The sequence below is a fragment of the Colossoma macropomum genome, unplaced genomic scaffold, assembly GCF_904425465.1.
Source record: "Colossoma macropomum unplaced genomic scaffold, Colossoma_macropomum, whole genome shotgun sequence".
NCBI classification, from domain to species: Eukaryota; Metazoa; Chordata; class Actinopteri; order Characiformes; family Serrasalmidae; genus Colossoma; species Colossoma macropomum.
The window spans coordinates 25382664-25404549 of record NW_023494791.1 but is presented as its reverse complement, the minus strand read 5'-3'; the positions used below and the strand labels follow the sequence as shown (position 1 = coordinate 25404549).

Below are 21886 nucleotides of genomic sequence, written 5' to 3'. Positions count from 1 at the left end.
CACTGTGAATGTGAAGTCTTGCCCTTATGGAGCTCAGCTCAGTATGAGGAAGCGCTGTGCCACAGCTAAACGAGTTTAGCGAGGTGACCAATTGTCCATGCTGGCTTCTGGGCTTTTACCTGGAATGTGTCCAAATGTGGAAAGTGAAATTCTGAAGCCAAAAAAATAAAACACAGTTCTCGTTTAATGGTAATAGTACACCCATATATAATACTTGAAGGACACAAATCAGGGTTTCCAAATATTACACACATTTGTCTATGTTAGTGTGTATTTTTTAATGACAAATACTGAACTAGACACCAGAGCTGGAATCCAGGCCCTGACCAATTTTGTGTTACTTCATCCTAATGGAAAAGAGAAGTATGTAGGAAATGGTCAGATTTGGTCATCTCTCTGATGTGGTCTCCTCATCTTTGCTGCATCTCAAATTTTGTTTTGACAGGAGTGCTTTTTCCATACCCTTCACTGTAGGAGCTTCACACCACTCCCAGCTCCAATCCACAGGACACACCCCAAAAGTCTTCTGAGACCACACACACTGTAGCAGAGCTCGTAAGTGAGCAAAAGCTGCAGTAGTAGGGCTAAACGATTTAGGGAAAATATCTAATTGTGATTTTTCTGACCAATATTGCGATTTAAATGCTGTTTTTTTTTCTATAAATTAATTTCCAGGCCTGCTTTTTTTAGCCAAGGAGACCAGAATATCCACTTTTTTGGCTTGAGGTGCTACCATTTTGTTGTGATAGCACATATACAGCACGTGGGTTGGTCAAACTCATCTATAGACAGTACAAACAGTTCACAAGCTCTGTATGATTAGGTTAAATTTCCTCATTGATATGCACGCACATATATACTCTGATAAATATTGTAGGTCTTATTTGGAAATTGCACTTTTTCAAATTGTGATTTTGATATAAAAATGATTAATCATTCAGCCATATGCAGTAACATGTATGGTATATGTTTAAATCAGACGTTTTAAGTATGAAGTTGCAAGAACTTAATAACAAAGCTGGAGGTTCGAGGTTTTTTCCTTGGGGGTGTGATCTGGTGGCCATGTGTTATGGTAATGCCTGAATGTGTGTGCAGCACATCAGTAAAGAGACCACCAAACATCCTGCTTTCTTGTTCAAAAAGCCACACCTCTTTGCATTTAGAACAACTTTCAGATTTGTGAGGAACTGTTTCTTTAAAGAACTGTTTTCTAAAAGAGATGTACAAGTGTGAAGGACCTTTTTTTAAAGAGTCTCCACATAATGTCAAGTTTCTAGTCCAATTGCAAGTTTTTCCTAGGACCTCATCCACGCCAAGAACCATTTAGGAACCTTTTAAGAATGTACTTATTTCCTTGGTGGAAACTTCTTTTTGTGTGCTGTAGCGTAACCCACATCCCATAACCAAATTACAGGCACACCATGTGTTGATTCATTCAAATCTGTGATTTGATTCAATTTTACATGCACTCTTTCATGTGAATGCTTCTGTTTTGTTATCTTCGATGCTAGTTTTATCATGTTATTGTATTGATGTCTTAATATATTGAAGAATCAATCAAAACCATGTATCTTTATTTTTTTTTTATTGTTGTTTTTCTACACAGTTTGAGTACAGCAGTCTGTTACATTGTGTGAGTGTTCCACGATGAATGGAGCAATAGAAATGGTCCAGAATGAAAAATTGAAATAAAATCTTGTTAGACGCTTCTGCATTTTCCTGTAAAGTTACCAGTTTGGAGATATATGGTTTTGTTAGCTCATGGATATAGCACGCATAACTTTTTTTTTGTGTGTATTGTGTACATAATGTCCAAAGTTTCTTGTTAGTTAAGCACTCAAATTGTCCTCTTAGAGCCTTAGAAGTCAACAAAATGCAACAACTTCTTTGTCTACAGAAAGAGATGTGGAAGCTTATCACGTTCAGGCATCTATATATTAGTGGCTGAAAGCATAAAACACATCATGCTCATGGTGCTACCCCCATCTCCTTAACTACCCCATATGTTTGCTGACAAGTGAATGTGTGTTTGCTTTTCCATGCTCACTTCCTGGAGAGCGCACCTGGAATTAGGCTAAGTGTGTTGTCATATCCTGTACTAATGACGGTGAGCACAGTGTACTGATAGCAGTCCTGTTTACTGTGTGTGTGTGTGTGTGTGTGTGTGTGTGTTATCAATCCTCTAATCTCTCTCTGACATGCTTTCCCCCCTTGTCCCCCGATGTCTCTGGAGGAGTGGGTCAAGTTCACTGATTAGTTCTTGCTGCTCTCTGGGCCTACATGGTCTTGGCCTAATTAGTTCTATAATGAGTGACTCTCGCTGAGAATTACATAACAGCTTGCCTCTCCAGAGCATGGTCCATCTAGCATCCCTACCATTCAATCAGTCAGTGCTGGTTAAAATCCTGCTGTGATTGTCCAACACAACTCAAACAAGGAAAGACACCAATCACTTATTTCTCTCTCTCTCTCTCTCTCTCTCTCTCTCGCTCTCTCTCGCTCTCTCTCTCTCTCGCTCTCTCTCTCTCTCGCTCTCTCTCTCTCTCTCTCTCTCGCTCTCTTTTTTTTCCTCTTTCTTTCTCCCTCTCTCTCTGTGCCTCAATTAATGCTTTTCGTCCTTACTCTGTCAGTATTTTTAGCTTGGCTGCTGCTCCCCAGAGACTACATAGCCTCCTTTCCTTGATGAGATGCTTGCAGTCAGTGTACTGTGGATGGCAGGTCTTTCAGAATGGCAGTTGACAGCTTTTCCATGCGAAATGACTCTGTTTGCTTGTGTTCGCTAGTTACTTGTCAAAAATAATGTAATACAATATTTAAAAAGTAATAATGAGAGTTAGGAGAATAAGGATTGAAGGACAAATGTTTTGATTGATATACAGACTGCCATTATTTTATGACAAATTTTGGAATTTTGTCTGTCATTTATGTAAAAAAATAGGTTTAAATTTCATAATGGGGCAAGATGAGGGCATTATTTATTTATTTATTCATTCATTCATCCATTCATTCATTCATTCATTCATGTGTATGGTTTAATTCTTGAAAATCATGGATTGCAACTGACTGATTTTGTTTCAGCACTGTGCTGCAGGATTTGTACATAGCACCTATGAATTTAATAGCTTTTCACTTTTTCAGCTTTCAGTAAAAACTGCTGCAGGTCTGATGCTAGGCTCTGTCAGGTTAAGGTGTGAAAGTGTCTGGCCATGGTGCGATGCTGTTCTCTCTAGGCCTTTACTGTGAGCTCCCTCAGAGAGGTGACACTAGTCGTGGTGACAGGCATGGTGGGGGAGGGAGAGTTCTGACTCACCATGTTTATGGTTGTCAGACATCCTGTGTCATGCATGGGGTAAATCAGAACACTAACAGCATGGTGTGTGGTGGGTACTGAACTCTGTTTTTCCGTTCCTTCTCCCTAACTCTCCCATTATATATCCCTTTCTGTCTCTCTAACTCTCCTTCTCTCACCCTCTGCTCTTGGTGACTTTCTTTTTGCATTCCCCCTCTATTTACACATGGGCCTTTTGGGGCTGCCTCATTGCTCAGGTATCCAGGCAACAGTGGGCAGGTACTGTGAGTGTAAGTGATGGAGAGCTACACTTTGTTTATACCTCTCTTTCTGTGTGTATGTGTGTGTATGTTTGTTTGTCTGTTAGCAGGAACACCGACTTGGAACACCAGTTTTACAATACAGTAGCCTCTAGCATCAAACCAGATGCAATGTGAGGATAAGAAAAGAGAAAGAAAAAAAAATGTAATTAACACATTTTGCTGTGTTCATTTATGAAAGAACTGAAGATTTTTGTTTGCTCCCGATGTCGGCAGTGTAAACAAACATTTGGTTGTTTTTCCAGGTTGCCAAACAGTGTGTGACTTGTTGCTGTTTAGGCCGGGTTCCTTGCTCAGGATCATAGTGAAGATTTGCTTCCAGGCTATTGGGATGCTAAGTTCATAGAGCCTTCTTTAATGATTAAGCTGAAACTTGGTTCAGAGTCTTGTACAGAAATTTTACTTTAGGTTGTTTCTTCTCCATGGGCTTTGACACAACTGTTTTTACAGAAACTTGATTCCAAAAAATGCTGCTGTAGATGAGAATCTTTGAAGGAAAGTAAATGATGGGCCAATATGAATATTTATGCTGTAAGACAAGCAGTACTGCTTTTCTTTGCTCAGATCATACATAAAGCCAACTGAAAAGTATTCCACAAAATACTACCCTTCAGATTACTATAGAAGACTACAGTTGATTGTAGTATGTAGCCTTAACTTAACCCTATACTCACTTCATCACACACACCCAAGGCAGTAACACCTTGTTTAACCACTTTGCTGAAACCGTTTGCACATCTTGGGTCACTAGTGACTAAGTGCATGTTAAAATGTTTGTTGCTCACTGTCATGATATTAGCTCTTTCAATAATGATATTGCAGAAGGCTGTAATGTGCTTTTTTCCTTTTTTTGTATGTATTGTGATCATGCTTACAGTCCAGAATGAGTTTCTTTGGGTGTTTTGATGAATCAGGGTATTTATGTAATATAACCAAAGTAATTTTTTTCAGACTAATCTTTTTTCAGACAAATTATAGATTCACCGGTACATTTTTAATATATTGCAAGGTGCATCACAATCACAATACATGGAAATACAGTACTGTACAAAAAACCAACCTTTTATTTATTTTATTTCCAGGCAAAACAGCCATTAAGTAGAGGCTTTTTCATTGTCAGGAAAAAAAGCAGAAAACATATTTAACAGAAAATTAAACAAATGCCTCAACAACTAAATATAATATAACATTTTTCAGTATTACAGCTTTCATTCTTTTAGGAGACTTGTTTTACGTTTTTCCAAGAAATCTGCAGGAATGTTGGATAAAAAAGTTGGAAAGTTGGTTGCATTTTCTGCTTCCAACTATCCAAGTAGTCCCAATCACAAATTTGTATTCATTAGTCCTTGAAACCTTACTCCACATATCAGATGTCCAGTGTTGGTGTTCTGATGCAAAAGTCCTTTTTTCTGTTGTTTTTTCAGTAACAGTTTCTTGACAGCTACACATTCTTTCCTATGTATTGTGATGCATTGTCTTCTTTTTTCAGACTTGAAGCAAGATAGGAGCTTTATTTATTTATTTTTTTTCTCTCTCTCAAAGATGAAAGCTTTAAGTACTGTTTATCTGAAAGTGGCAGTTTTGGTGGTCTGCCAGATCTTGCACAGTTGTTGAGTTCCATTTTCTCTGTTTCTTGTAACCATTTTTTGAACTCAGGATTTCTCACACATTTACCTTTGACGTTCCTGTTCCTTATATAAATAGATTATCTTCTATTTAATCTACTCAGTATTATCTCCTTTAGCCATTTTGAATGCACATGGGAAAGAAATTTGCAAGGCACCTAAGGTTTGTTTGGTTAGTTTCTTGTGTAAATGTTCGTGTCTCTTTGAAGGGTAACAAAGTCAACAACACCTTTTGTGAGCACCTTTTGTTGGGAGGACACAGCTGTAACTTGCTGATTTTAAGATTGGAAGGATGGAAGGGTTAAAGTGGCAGTTGCCTGCACAGAAGTAAAGAGTGCACAAATTAAGTACTATTAGATTTTATATTCTACTTAGTGTTGGGGGCTTTTGTGTAATACTCTGTTAAATATGTTTTCTGCTCTGTTTCTTACACTGAAACTTAAAATGAATGACTTTTACGTAATGGGTTTTGACTTTTGACTGGGTTTTGAAACTTACTTTGGCACAATACTGGTAATTTGTCCACATTCTGCAGCACGGCGATCGACCCTATAATCTGAAACTATTAGAAGAAAATATTTCTTACAATTTTAGTATTTTGTTACTTAAGGTTTTAAATTGTTCAAAACAATAAGCTAGAGCAATACTAGGGTGGTGGAGGCCTATGAGAAATGGCTGGGTTAGAGGGGTAATAAGGTCATAGGCCGCTACCATTTAAGGTTCAACAGGGGATTTCTTGGTACCTGCTGAGAAGTACACAGAGAGGCGAGTTCACACCCTGCAGAACAGTTAGCAGCCTCACATTCTTCATATTACAAAGCTCCAAGAAGCCACACTCCATTCCAAACACCAGATCCAACCAGAACATTTTGACCTGGATAGACAGACAGCAGAGAACTCTACACAACACCATCACTTTCACGACGCTGCTGCACTGGATATGAAAAGCTCATACTACAGCTCTAGTTCTCACTCCCTCTTGCTCTCTCTCTCTCTCACTCTCTCGTTCTTAGAGTTCTTGGCAGGTCTGAGTCATTACAGTCCCATTAAATGCAATTTGTATCACATAATGTACATTTATACATTGCATTTTCAATGAAAGTGTGAAATAAAATCACTTTTTTAAGCTGTTGCTTAAATCAAGTGTTTTACATATCAGAACTTGCTTGGTTTTGCCAGCATAGTCTTCTCAACCTTTGTGTGTGCCTGTGTATGAGTGCACTGTAAAAGAGATGAATTTGTTTAGTGAATGCAGGTCTTATTGATTAATTTCTAGTACTAGGCCCTCCAGTGATTTTTATCTCTGTCTTCTGAGATGTTTGAGCTGAAATTAAGTTGAGTTCAATCTGGAATTCCCTGTGGTTTGAGTAAAAACTGGGCCAGATGGAGGAAGAAAGACAGATAGAGACAGAGTGAAGATTTGGCAGTGGAATTGAGGGAGACCTCACTGAGTTGCAGAAATATTTTTAGCCCATCTTCAGTGGAGCCCCATCTCTAATTAGCTGCAAATTAACTTGTTCTAAGAGTGAAGGTGCAGCCCTAATTTTGGAGGGTACTCTGGAGGAAGCGAGGCCTACTTTATCTCATCGTCTCTCTGGAGCTTCACTGAGTAGGGAGGAGAGTGACCTCACAAACATTTTACACATTATGAAGGTCACTGTTCCTTAAAAATGGTAACACAGACTTTCTAGAAATATAGAAATACTCTTTGTGCATGTCAGTGTTTTAGCATGTGTGTCACTTATGCTGGGGGCATGTCCTCGCAGCTCTGTTGAAATACACTATAGTTTGTCCTCACTATTTTCTTGAACTTGCACTACTCTCAAGCCCCAGCACCCTCACTACTTGTCCTGCCACTCTTGTGGGCTTCTTTGGTGCCTGCACATGACCAAAAGAGATTGAAAGATGGTGAATGATTATAACAATATTTATGTTTGAAGTGATTACCTCTTAGTAAAGATCATTTAGTTAGCAAGCCTATCTAATCATGTTTATGTATTGAAAGCTGCATTGTCCTTAGCAAAATAGCTAAAACAGAACACAGATTATGAAGAATCTCAATAAATTGCCCCAAAAAGGAAGTTATTTTATATGGACCAATATATGCTTTACACTGTACATTACCTTTTTAAATCTCTTGTTAAATCTTTACTGTCATTCAAGCACATATCTGTTTTGAAAAAAGTGGTTGTCTATAAGCTCCTGACAGTTCTGTTTTTGACACGGTAACTGCAGTTTCCCTTTGGGTAATTTCTGTCTAAACGTAACTATTGCTAATGTTAGCATAACGTTTGTTCTCTAGCTAGCTGTTGGTGACAAAGTCTTTTGCTTTAAGAAATAACAGTGCATTTCAAAAACGTAAATCAGCACTAGGACCATGCAGAGTAAAGAGTCAGTCCAGCCTGTCATTTCTCATACTAATATTTCAGTTAAAATCTTCAGTTTAAATGTGTTTCCCTCTGCATGGTTTAGGACTTAATGCTGGTTATGGGGAGTTTATGTGACTGAAACGTTCTTAACCCAGCGCTTCAGTAGCTACTGCACTGCTGCAGCCCCCGCGCGGTCACACTTTCAAATTCAAAATTTAACGGAAACTCAACGGATCATCAGCGAATCCAACCGTTCAATGGATATTTGAACTGCTGTAAGTGAAAAACATTATTTTTTAGTGATTTGGCTGTGTTGTTCTTGTTGTTACTGTCGGATACTTCTTATTATTGACTTGAATCTTAGCGAGCTATGTAGAAGTCGAGTTAATTTAATAACGTCAACTTCAGTTGGCTTCGTGGGCAGTTTAGCCGTTTAAATAACGTAATAGTTGTTTTTCTTTAGGTGTACGTAGTGAGCTCACTTTGTAACAGCTAGCTAGCTAGCTAACCTAAGCTAGCTAATTTAGCGAACGTTAGTTTACTAATGCTAAGCTAGCAGTTTACTTGTGGGCCTAGAAAATATTATTAATCAAATGCATTGCAGATACTGTTCACCAGCTGCTGCTCAGCTTCTCTAGCTACATTCCTGTCTGTCAACTACACTAAGTTTAATTTAGTTTATCAGTCCATTATTACAGCCATATGCAGGACAGGCTCAGCATCTTATTTAATCGCCGAGCACTGGAAGGCTTTGGGTTAAGTGTAGGCGACTCGCTACAGCGGTAGTAGACCGGCAGTTAAAAAAAGAAGCCTCTTGGATGTAACTTACGGTCAGCGCAGCTCCTTATTTATAGTAGAATCAATGTTTTTGTTTGTTTAAACAAGGAAACATTCATTTGTACGGTATGTGTAAGGCATGTTTCCATGCAAAGGACCTGTGTGGTGTAAGCAAAACGTTTAATTTCGCTGCCCAGCCGCCCACAGATCGTGAAAGCATGAGCGGCAGTAAGTCCTGAAGTAGCGTAGACATGCAGCAGGATTGTCAATTAATACTTTTTACTCCGTCCTCGACTTCAGCACGTTTCAAAACAAAGTAATAGCCGTATATGCTTGCTTAAAGTTTTCTGGAGATCTCCACTCCAATTTACTTTACCTGGCTTTATCAGGCCACGTGTTTATAAGCAGTGAGAACCACAGTTTTGTAGGAATTCGTAATGAATACGTATGTTAGGGTGTAACGATACACCTGACCCACGAATTGATTCGATTCTTGACACTGGGTCCACAATTTGATATATTCTGATGATGTTTTGACAAAAATTCGAATGAAGAAAAATAACGACTGTCTGCATTGTTGCACAGCTTCCTCATGAACATGTTGGTTGGGATGTTTTATGTTTGCAAACACAATTTCATATGATGCCATAATTATTAGAATGCCCATTCTCCATAATGCATTTTCACATCTCTACGATGCACATTTTTTGCCTCACAATATCACAGTGCATTGTTACATCCCTGCTTTGTTTGGGGTTTGTATAGATCTTCTCATCTCTGCCTGCGGTTCACAGTATATGAATTAAATCAATACGTTCTAACCAAGATTGTGCTCTGTAGTATGTAGTATCTGTGTGTTCCATTCTGTTTATATTTGGTTAACTTGCCGCCTGGTGTTTTTGTGTGGGTGATATGTTGGTATTTTGGAGTTAAGCTGATAAATTTATTTATTATTCATTATTTGCATTGGTGTGTGTTTATTTTTAGAATTAGTGATTGTGACTATCAGCCCATAATTTTCATATTGGTCAGTGCTTTTATAGTTTAGTATTTGTTTATTATTTGGAAACACTCATATGGTGTGACCTACTGCATGTGGAATATAATGCAAGCATGTTTTATTTGGTGTGAGTCTTCTTGTTCTGTTTAATGGACCACTTGAATCAATAACACAGCTGTCAGGCAAAGTGCCTGATGTAGGCAGATGGTGGTTTTGTTCTAGTCCTAGGGTACCTCTTTGGACCTCACTTGTGATCCAGAAATCTTGGAGTGTGTTTAAGAAGCTTTTGTGTTAATGTTTGTGTGAGTAAATTGGTATGCAGTTTTTAAGGAAGCAATGGTGACTGTGGGAGAATAATGCGTCACTAAAGGTGATGTACGCATTATCTTGCAGTATAGCCTATTGGTCCTAAGTCTTTAATTTGTTTGAAATTACACATAATTGGGCATTAATAAAAGCCCTTCAGCATTACGTTTAGTTAAATATGAATGGTCGTAGATTTTAGGAAGCAGACAGGTGTCAAAAAATCGTTATTCATTAGAAATCATTTGACGTCATATGATGTACATGTTAAATAATTCATGGTTGCTCGTGTGACACAGTGGTGTGCATTAAACTAACCTCACCAGCTGTTCAACCTTTTTGTTACTGCAAATTATCATCTTAAATTACATTTGAAATGGCATTAAAAGTCTTTAAGTATTACATTAAACTTTAAGATGCCCCTGTGAATGTAATGATGAGTGATTCTTGTGCCTGTTTTTAAATTTTTGAAGTTAATTTTATACACTTAGAATCTGCAGTAGAACATACTGGACTCATGTTGAGCAAAATTATTTGTCTGTCCTGTGTCATTCTCAGATGTCTAAAGCATACATAAGACTCTCCAGGTATGCATTCTTTAGAATTTTTGAAGGTGTCAAATCATATTGGCAGGATCGCTGCAGCATCAAACAGAAGATTTATCTCTGCTTTTTATAGCCTAGATGTCTGATAGTATTAAAAGCTATATTGTGACATGAGAGATGTATTTTTACTGTTCTGCTGGGGCAGTTTTTTTCTTTCACACTAGTAATTGGGATATCACATGGGGACTTTTTTTCTGTGTTAGTCTGAATGGACAGATCACATTCATTTGCTTTGAAGAGTTGAGTACTTTGGACGATGTGTGTGTATATGTTAATTGTACACACTGCGGGCTATATCCCAGCAACTGTTCAGTCTGAAGTCTTGGAAAGAAGTTTGAAGTGTCACTGTCATAAGAAAGCTCTTAACTCCATTTTGCCCCCTTTTTATGAAGTTTTAAAAAGCTAGCTGACAGTTCTCTAAACATGTTTTTGACGAATAGACAAATGAGAAATTAATTTTTTTTTTGCGATAGTGGACTATAAAAAAACATTTCCACCTTTTTATGTGAACATACTGTTTCAGAGATACAAAATTTTTCTTAAAATAGCTACAGACAGCTACTTTTTGTTGGTGGGAAGCCGGGGCTTGGTCCGGTTTTTGGAAAACTTTAGAGGTGGGATGAAGGCTTGTTCTCCCTGTGATTTTGAAAAGCACGTTGACATGCTCCGTCCCACACAACGGAATACGCAGAAGCTGCAGGTGGAACACCAGTACCATTTGTGTCTCTGCTCTTTCTTAAACTACAGTCCATATTTAGTGTATACCCAATTTTAACTCTCTCTCTCTCTCCCTCCCTAATAACAAGGTTCAGTGCTCATGTCCTTATATAGCCCTGTGCACTCTGCAGGGTGCGTGTATGTGTGTGAGAGAGTGTATCAAGGACTTGCATGGGCACCCATGGGAGCTGTGTTGTCTTATTTTCTACTACTCTATCCCTCTTTCCCCATATTTACTGCTCGGTGTCTAGTTTTCCCTCGCTCCTGGAAATAGTTTACTGGATCAGGTCAGAGTCTTGCACTGAGTAAAGCAACGACTTTTGTGCTATTTATAGGACACGGTTAGCCGGAGCTGCGCGGGACTGCCGCTACCACCGCTCTGAACATGAGTTTATGTTTTGGAGTTGGTTGCTATGGGAACAGTTCTAGACTTTTCTGGCTGTCAGGGAGTAGGAGTTTAACTTACTGAGGAATCTTGAAACAGGAGGTATTGAATCTTTTTAAAGACAGTTCAGTTCAGACGGTACATTTGACACACTCTCTCAAACACACACACACGCTCACAGGTGTGTGTGCACATACATCCAAGCACATTCTTCATTGTATGTTCTCAGTGTGCATTCTGAGTGAGCACTGCTCACACAAAACTGTAGAGGGTACTCTGTGTTTGAACATTTTATACATTCATTTCAAAAGAAGACACCTGCTCATTGAATGTTACTTCTGAAACTAAGGATGTTAATGATTTTGTCTACCCTTTACTGCAACAACAGCCTCTACTTGTCTGGAAAGGCTTTAGCTCGATGTTGGAACATTCTGTAAGAATTTGATTGCGTTCAGCTGCAAGAGCATTAGTGAGGTCAGGTGCTGATGCTGGTTGATTAGTTCTGGATTATGGCATTACGGTGTTTTATGGCATTACAGTGTTTTATGGCACTTCATCACTGCAAGAAACACAGTTTCACCCTTTCACAGCCCTGATGCTTGGGCATTTTATACCCCTCTAACCAGTGCTTGTCATTGGGCATGGTGTGGCTGTTCCAGAGCACTGCATTCTTTTAGCAGTGCTTTTCTTTTTGCTAGCTGTGTGTGAGAATTGAATGCCTTTGTCAGCAGAGGGGCACCTTGAAGTAGTTGAATTCACTCATTAGAAGGGCTGTCTGGATACTTTTGAGTATATAACATATTTACTTGGTATGTATGCATATGAAATACAACACTTCTTTTATGCCTATGTTTTCTGTGTTTGTGCGTGACTTAAATGAGATGTCCAGGGCACTGTGCAGTAGAAAGTAGTATCTGAAGTAGGTCTTACAAATTATTGCCAGAATGAGTTTCATCTTATGATTATAATATTTTTTTGTTAGTGGTGTTTTATAAAAATGTCTCATTATTTCCCTTTCCTTTTCTTTTTCCAGCCTGCAAACCTGCAGAAGGCATGGCTACGGGAGTTCTATCAGGTAAGCACATGTTCTGTTTTTCCTAATGCCTTATAAGGCACCTGTAGGAAAACGGCCAGTGAATACAGCAATGGAAGGAGCCCCTGAGTTACTGCCCAGTAGCCTGAGCTGATCCCAGTGAAGTTGAAATTTCTCTTTGGCTGTGATGCAAGTTTCCACCGCTGACTCTTATGACATCACTGCTCTCTGCTCCAGGTGGTCTCAGTAGCTGAGAGAAATAGCTAGAGGGTGTAGAAGAGAGAGTTGTTTTTGGGGGGTTAGGTTGTGTACAGCAGAAATGACGTTTGGGTGAAAACTTCCTTAAAATCAGCAGTATGCCTAAGTGTGCCTAATGCCTGATCTTACAGAAAGGTCTGCTTGGATCTGTTTCAGATTCTTTGTTCAGACATGAGTGCTGTTTGCACTTTGCATATCATGTTATAAACACACACCACACACACACACACGTACGTATCTTACCTTTGATCTGGTAGCAAGCGTCTGAGAAACCACAGCTTTTTCCACTGGCTGCTGGGGGAAGTTGGTTGCAAAAGAGAATTGTATGTGTGTGTGTGTGTGTGTGTGTGTGTGTGTGTGTGTGTGTGTGTGTGTGAACATGACAGGACGGCCTGATTACAATGCAGATTGTGAAAAGGACAAAAATGTTGAATTGAAGGAGCTTTTTAAAAGACCTTTTGATGTACAAGCATTAGGAGTTTTTATAGAATGTGTAGGGTTATTTATTAAAATAATTATAGAAAGCAGGAGAAAGAATACAGGAGTGTAAGGGAGAGGTGTGTGTGTGTGTGTGTGTGTGTGTGTGTGTGTGTGTGTGTGTGTGTGTGTGTGTGTTGACGTGTTTGTGTACACACATCTACGTCTGTGTGTATGTGTGTGAGTTTAAAGGAGCAGTGCAGCAGTCTTGAGCAGCACAGTACCCAGAGCAGGACAGCACCTCAAGCAGGGCATGAGGAAAATGAGTCTTCAGTCTGAAAGCATTGTAGCCTACATAATGTCTCCTCCCCTTTTTGACCCCTTCCTGGTAGCACAACACTATGACTGACATAAAGTGCATTAGCGGCATATTAGCTGATATGTCAGCTGAAATATTGTCAGCTGAGTGGCAGCACTTCTGTCTGATGGATCTTCACTTTGTTTCACAGCTGGATTAAACTGTCTTTTAATAAGCTTGGGTAATTTGACAAATAGTATTGTCACAATGTCATCAGCCTGACAGTGATATTATTCTTGCATTAAGACGATGATCCACAACCTTGCCGATTTATTGCATGTTAATGGTGTGAAAGATCCTGCCCATAAATTAAAATGGAAGGAGAACGCAAACATGATCACGTGATACACTGCAAAGGGAATGAATAGTTTTCACACAGTGGGGAAAATTTCTTAACAAAATATTAAATCTGCTTGGAAGAAAGTGGGCACTGCAGAAACTACTCAGCGCCACCATGTGGCCAAATTTTATATGCTGGTTTTTAAAACAAATAAATTAAGCCAATAGGCTAGCTGTTTTTTTAATGAGCATCTTATGTTTTTGAATATAATCAATATTGTCAACTTTTGGGGTATTTCAAAAAGCCCTACTGTACATTTTGAAAAATGAATATAACCCATCCCCATCTAAGGAAAAAATGTAGAATTTTTCTCCTTGGCAAAGTAGGACCGCACATGGCTCTGTGTTTAGACTGTAGTTAGTCTACTGTGAAACTATATAGATATACTCTAATACTCAGAAAGTAGGTTTTATTTATAAAGCACAGTCCTGAACACTCTTCTCAGTTCCTGGTTCATCTTTTCAGACATTTTTAGACTTTATACACTGATGCCAAAAGCTCTGAAGTCACTTGACATTAGGGCTGGGCGATAAAACGATTACGATAATTATTGCGATATAACTTTTCCTCGATACAGCGATACGACATGTTCGATAAATGTTCGATATAATACACCATTCTCACACTTCCACGATCAGCGAAAGCCTTGGTGGCGTTTTCTACTGCAAGGAAAGCGACACTACTGTGCTGTCGCCAGGAGAGGGCGCACTTCCGAGTTTTTCTACATGATTAGAGAGGGAGGGGGCCACGAGTAAGATGAGTCTTTAGCAACGGCTGAAACGTGGAGTTATACATTGCCTGTTTGAGTGGAGCGACAGGCGATCTGTTCTCCTGTGACCGAGTGTGAGTGACGAGGTCAGTGGTGTAACTGTACTGTCCTACAGCGAACTCACCTCTTTCTGTACATCCTAACCAGCTTTAGCAGTGTTAAATCACAATCCTCACAACTACAGCGCTGTTACAGTACTCGGATAGTCATATTTAAGTATGAGTGCATTCCCAAGCAACGAAAGTGAAAGAAAGAAGTGGGTTCATGCAGTTACGGCCCTGATGTAAACAAAAGTAAACTGAGGAAGCTGTGAGGCATTGGAAAGCGGGAGAGCGCTAGCTTTCCAGGCTAGCTGTTTTTAGAAGCTTTTCTTAAAGCAGCGCTTCATCACTGCACAACACGGCGAATTAATGATACTGTAGATCAAACACGACACAAAAGCACCGCTTTCAGTTTAAACGTACCTAAAAGGAGGACTCTGTTTGTCTGGTGTTGATATTTTGCGGTTCACCCCTTAAACTACTACAATTGAATATCCAGTCGTCGCTGGCTGGTGTCTGAATACTGTGATGTCATTTGTAGCGGGGTAGCCAAGCGCTCGTCACCAGCTAAAAATAATCTGTTTTCTTTCTTAAATTATGACTATTACAAAATAGCCATGCTTTTCCAACTGGTAAAAACAGCTCACCAGACACTCTCTCCCACTCTCCCATGACAGATTTGTGAAATGTTCCACTGTTTAGTGAGTGTTTGTCGTGTTCCGACCATAAAGGATAGTTTAAAACAGCAATTAACCACCCAGGAGCAAAAATCAGCCTTCAAACTTGAAAGAAATAATGATTTGACATTTATCGCAATATGTATCGATATCGAACAATATAAATTTTGTTTATCGTGATAACATTTTTGGCCATATCGCCCAGCTCTACTTGACATATTAATAATTTTTGTTTTACGTACAATAATAGCTTACCCCGACATACAAGTTAGAGACCAGAAGGTATTTAAGATGTTTTATTCAATATTTTAAGTATTTTAGGGAGAACAGTTAATGATAAAAAATATGGAGTTTGTGTTTTTTTTTTTACTTTTTAATTCCATAGCATTCCACATATTATTGTGTTATAACTTCATTCTTGAATTTTCAGAATAATCGGTTGTTTATTTATTTATTTATTTATTTATCTTCTCTCGCTAACTTCCTACTACTTGTAAAGTTGTACACAATCGGCACATAATAGTTATTTTACTTTTTTAATTATTATTTTTACTTTTTTTGTTTTGCAGCCAGATTGGTTTTATGTTTTTGAAAACATATACTGTGAACTTTTGAATGATGCTTCCAGATTTCTAAAGGGTAGTGCATATTTTATTTATTTTTTTAAATATAAAAATATGTAGCTCATGCCTCTTTAGCTAGGCTGAGCTGTTGACGGTCCTATGCTTGCTAGTGCAGAGCTTCTCTTACTAAATGCTTAGTTCAGTAATGTTCTGGATGAATTCAGCAAAACAATGTATTTGCATATTATGAAAGGCCGCAGTTTTACAGCCGGTAACCACAGTCCCCACATTATTTACATGTCAAACACAGGAGCAAATTTGTTGTCATTCTATGTAAACTTTCATTTTTGCACTTAAAACCGATTGACAGTCACAAAGAACAAGTATGTCATTAGTTGTATTAAATTTGTTATGCCTATACATTTTAAAAGAAGTTATACATATGTATGTATATATATATATATATATATATATATATATATATATATATATACATACATACATACACATACACACACATACTTGGGACAGTACACTGGCTTAAAGCAAGCGGAGGGAAGGTGGGATATTGTGGTTGTGTGTGTGTGTGTGTGTGTGTGTGGTGTGTGTGTATATATATATATATATATATATATATATATATAGATATATATATATATATATATATAGTATGTGTCTATGTGTATATATGTGTGTGTGTGACAAAGAAGAAAAAATGTCTATCAATTAATATGACATGCAGTCTCCTCCCTTCACTCATTCCACTTCCAGCTCTTGTCTTTTGACCTCTTGTTTTATACTATACTGCAGTACTGTGATTCCTAATGTAAATATTACAGTTATAAGTGTCACTACTTGTACAGTACTGTGTGTCTGCAGATACTGACCTTCTGCCTTTTGATTTCTTCAGCTTAATGGTTTAGACTCATTAGTGAAAATATCTCTACAGTCTTGTCTTGTGTACTGTTCCACTCCAGAAATGGCTGCCTAATGTGTGGGGAAACCATGAACTGGTTTTGTTTTAATCATGCCATTATTCTTTTCATTTTCTGGAATGCACTGTATAGGTAAAAGCTATCTGCTTCACAATCAGAGAAAATCAGAAAGAGATTGAAACGTGAGGGAGAGAGATTGAGGCAGAAAGAGACTTTCTTGGAATTATTGCAGCTGCTGTTTAATTGAGCTAAGAGATTAGAGGTAGCCTGCATTTCCTTATCTCTCTGCTTGCCATCTGCTGCTGACCTGTCCTCTTTGTGAGTTTGCATGCACATTCTTGTGTTCGTTGTGTCTGAGTCTGATCTTCTGAAGCCCTTTGTCTTAAAGGATGTGAAATTACAGCCATTCTCGAGCTAACACACATGGTCACATTTAAACAAAGTGAGTTATAGAGAGGCAAAGAATGGGGGACACAGGTTAAGGGTGCAGTTAGGTTTCATCACAACAAATTTAGCTGTGTGGTCAGTCAAGTTTAGACAATATGAAAACACCATTGGTTTACTTTGGTTTCTTTTGGTGTCCTTGTGTGTCCGCACTGTGTGAGTTTGTGTGTGGTCAGGGGCGAAGCAGTTCATATATTAAAATAAGTTTTAATATACCACAGCTGGCATAGCAGTGTTCGTGTAAGGAAGAGGAGCACCAGGTACTTTGTGGCTTAGTTGAACTGTGGACGCAGTTTACAACCATTACATTACACCAGCACAAATAGTGACCTGTAACTAGCCTTTTAGCCATATACCATAAATCAGTGAAGTGAGCCAAACAAGTTTAACTTGTTTGGTATCTTACTTACCCGTAAAAACTGAAACAGTAGCATCACTTTCTGGTCATGCTACCATCATCCTGTGCAAGTCAGACCTGCATGACATTTTACCCCATATTTTACTACGCAAGGCCTTATCAGAGCAAGTGCTTTGATGTAAGCATGCAACTAGTGACTTTTTCCACTAAGGTTTAGTGTTTTACTAGTATGTGCCACAATTTCAGTAGGTTAGACAATTTTCTGCCAGTTATACATATCTGTGATGTACTGCAGTGAAATGGACAAAAATACAGGCAAAATAAGACTCCAGGGCTATTAATGATTAGCTGTATGACAGACATTTGTCTATTTTTATAAATAACAGTATAGAGTTAAAGATGTTATTCAAGGGTTCTTTAGGCAATGGTTCTGTTTAGAACCATTTGTTCTATGCAGAACCATTTCATGCTTAAATGTTTTTTTTTGCATGATGACCTCGTTCTTCATATGGTTCTTCAGAACCATTTCACCATGCAAAGAACCATTTGAGCATGAAACGGTTCTATATACAACTCATGGCTCTAAATAGAACCATTGCCTTTACTAAAGACCCCTTGAAGAACCATCTTTTTTAAGAGTGTATGTTATACAGTTTTAAAAACAAAAGCAAGTCTATTTGAGATTATGTAACCTCTTGATAGTTTATGGCAAGTGTGATTTGGGCATACAGTTTAAAGGATGCTAACTAGTGTAAAACTCTATTACTTGTTAGCTACATTAGCCTTAAGAAGCAAACCTCAAACAGTAAATGTGTCTTGGCTCATTAGTTGCATGTGCAGTAAGGGGAAAACTGTGTAAATTAGATTTTTTTGCCAAACTATAAAATCCTTTTTAATGCATAACTGCATGGTGGCGTGATGATGCACAGTAACTGCAGCACACTTGTTTCTGTTTGCTGGCCATTAGGGCATTTTTAAGTACAACGCTGTGGCTACAGTACAGTAGCGGGCATTAAGGCAGTGTGTGGTCTGTTGGAAAGCTTTGACCATGAGCTAGTCTGGTTTTTGGCTGTCAACATGACCCTTAGTGTTCAATTTGAACAGTGTTTTGTTATGTAAAAATATACACACACACCACAAGAATACAAATGTGGTTAGGCCTACCTGTGACTGCTACGGAAGTTCAAGTGAAGTTTTTTTTTCCCCCTCACTTTAAGAACAAGGCATACTTTACCTGATGCATTATAGTAGAGTTCCATTCAGTTCCAACAATTCATTCTTAAAACACATCTTCCTTTATTCAATTTTCATCCTTTTTTTGCTCAATGGAGAGATAAGGCAAGACACAAGTGTTTTGGAATGCAAGTAGTCTGCATTTCTCCCACTGCACTGCAGTGGACAAGCTCTCTGAGATTAGCAGGAACAGCCTGCAAGTGATTCGTGTCTTATGACTGTGTGTGTGTGTGTGTGTGTGTGTGTGTGTGTATGTGTGCGTTCAGAGAAATCGGGGAAGGCCTGTAAGCTCTTGCCAGGCCTCATAAGAATGACGTCATGGAAATCTCTCAATCTCTCTTTCTCTTTCTCTCTCTCTCTCTCTCTCTCTCTCTCTCTCTCTCTTTGTCTCTCTCTCTCTGACTCTCTTTGTTGATGAGAACACCACGGGTGACTGGTAGAACTCTAAACTATGATCTGACTGCAAGTGCATGCTTGGACGGACACACACACACTCACACACTTTCTCTCTGTGTAGTACTTGGCTTGTCTGTACGTTTGAACACAGAAACGGTGTACAGAAAGACGTGTGATTAGGGATGAGGTCAGCAGGGTATTCTATTAGTGTCTCATACTCACCAGAGTTTTATGGTGAACATGTGCTGGAGATGAAAGTGTCCTTTTGATGGTGCTGATTATACTGGTGAAGTTGCGTAAAGTTGAAAGTATCAAAAGTATCTTGGTTTGTTTTCCTAGCAACCCATGGAGGCCGTTTTTTGGTTCTTTTATAAGCCACTGTGTATATCATTCAGTGCCAGTTGCTTGGATTTTTGGGGGAGAGGGAGAAAGAGAGACTCGGGGAGAGAGACAGAGAGAGGGAGTGGTTGTACCCACATGAGCTCCTTGTAGAGGGCTGTCTTTCCTGCTGATTCTGTAACAGTGCTCAGCCTCAACTGTCACACATCCTGCATTAAAGCGATGATTTAGCAAAAAAAAAACAAAACAAAACAAAAACAAATAAGTAGTGCAGCCCCCCAGGGTAGTATGCACCCCCCCCCCCCACCCCCAAACATTCTGTACTGATAAAGTGATGGTGCTAAATCTAATCTCGACACATTTACTGGTTGGCTATAGGCTAATTAATTCTGAAATAGTAATCTGTACATTTATGTGAAAAAAAAATACAAGAAAATTGTTAAAAAAAATATATGCTTATTGGGGTTGTGGAGAGAACAGTACATTTGATTTTGGGAGGGGAAAAAAAAATCATTCGTTTTATTTTTGAAGTGTAAATTTAGACTGAGACACAGGCCTTTTAATATAAAATTTAATTAGATTTTCATCATAAAGACACAAAGTTTTTCACCAGATTATCACAGACTATCCAGTGTTTTCATTACATGACATTAGTAGACTAGATTAGTAGCATTTTTAGCCATTTTGCTGGAAATTAGTTTGTATGTGAGTTTTCAGTGAGGCAGAGTTACAGCTATACCTGGTTTGTCATGTGCAATGCTCATATATAATAGATGACAAATTGATTCATCAGATGGGGCAAGTGAGGCAAGATACCCCTTTGTACGATTTTATTTTTGTGCTGTAAAAACAAAATTGACTGCTGTTCCACTTTGCATGGGTTTGTGCACCATCTTGTACATCCTTTACATTTGCACAGATATTATTTAGCTTTGTAGTGGACATTGGCATTTTTCCCTACAGTTATTGTCTTACCCCAGATGTTGTTGGTCAGATATGTTTATTGTTATCCAAAAAATGGACAAAAATACATTGCAAAACCAAAAACAGTAGTAGCAGCCACCTTTAAGCCTGTACATTTGTCCGTTTTTATACACAATTGTATGTCACACAGTATCAGAAACCACATAAGTCTATTTGAGATTACTTAACAACTCCACATAGTTTAATGTAAGTGTTTGATGATTTAGGTGTGCAGTTTGCACGATGCTCAATGACTTCACAGTAAGTTTGTGAGTACAGTACTTGTAGCAGGTCATCCCGTCTCGTGCAAAATCGGCAAAAAGTAGAATTTTGAAATGTATGATATATGGAGTGCATTAACCTAAGCCTATTTACAAAAAATATGCTTCATATCAGCATTTTCAGTATTACATTCAGCTTGCTGCTACATTTCATGCTTTTTTTAAAATGTATTTATTAGTTTTTTTTTATTATTTTTATATGAATTGATTGACACTGTGTATTAAGACACACTGGGACTTGCATGTCCATTCTGGTAGTTATCTCCATCTCCATGCACACAAGTGAAAGTGGCTGTTCTTTCTTTACATTTAGAAGAAATCAAACTGTAAGTGTTGTTCATCTGTTTGGGATATGCAGGATATGTCATCCAAACACAGTTGTCTTTTAGTGCAGCTGAGTGACTGGCATATAATATCAAAACCTGTGTAAAACATGTTCTTGTTTGCAGTAGCATCGGAATGCTCCGTATGGCTGTGTGTGTGTGTTTGCTTGTGTGTGCGTATGTAAATACTCATTAAGCTTTTATTGCTGAGAGTTTTACAGTGGAGTTTTTACTATCATGTGTGTTGCATGTCTTTCAGATGGATTTATTAAGTGTTAAGCTCTGTCAGGGTGGCACTGTAATCTAAAGCAGAGGTTTTGTTTGAAGACCTGTGTATGTGTCTTTATGTTGCAGTGTAGCTGTACATGCAATGGCTGGGTGTATGAGAGAATAGGTGTAATGATTTTAGCTTTAATACTACTAGGCTGTAGTATAAACAGTGGTTTGCATCAAGCTTGGCATCATTTCGTGGTCGGGAGCATAATCTCTGATCTCAGAACTAATTTGCATGGGAACACACCCAGAGGCCACTGGCTTTGCAGGACAGCTGCCTGTGTCGGCCAGCGCTGTGAGTCATTCAAGCCACACACCATTTACATTGAGGGATTCTGTTTTGCTTTCAGCTTTAGGGAAGGGTAGTGATTTAGGGGCAATGAGCAGGAGTTTTTTCAGAAAGCTAATGGTTTATCATAATTGGGAGTAATAAACTAAAAATGTCTAATTCTCTCAATTGATGAAAGTTAGAAGAAACTAATTTTGACTCTTTTA

At 38.5% G+C, this 21886-nt stretch overlaps 1 protein-coding gene across 2 annotated transcripts in view; it reads left to right on the top strand.

The window, feature by feature from the left end:
* The window catches only part of LOC118810646 (inositol polyphosphate-5-phosphatase A), a 169643-nt gene that overhangs the window by 34838 nt on the left and 112919 nt on the right, over window positions 1-21886 (top strand). For both annotated transcript variants that reach the window (XM_036574585.1, XM_036574584.1), the window contains exon 2: window positions 12424-12465. In XM_036574585.1, coding sequence (XP_036430478.1) covers window positions 12424-12465 — 42 coding nt within the window. The remainder of the gene's footprint in view (window positions 1-12423; window positions 12466-21886) is intronic.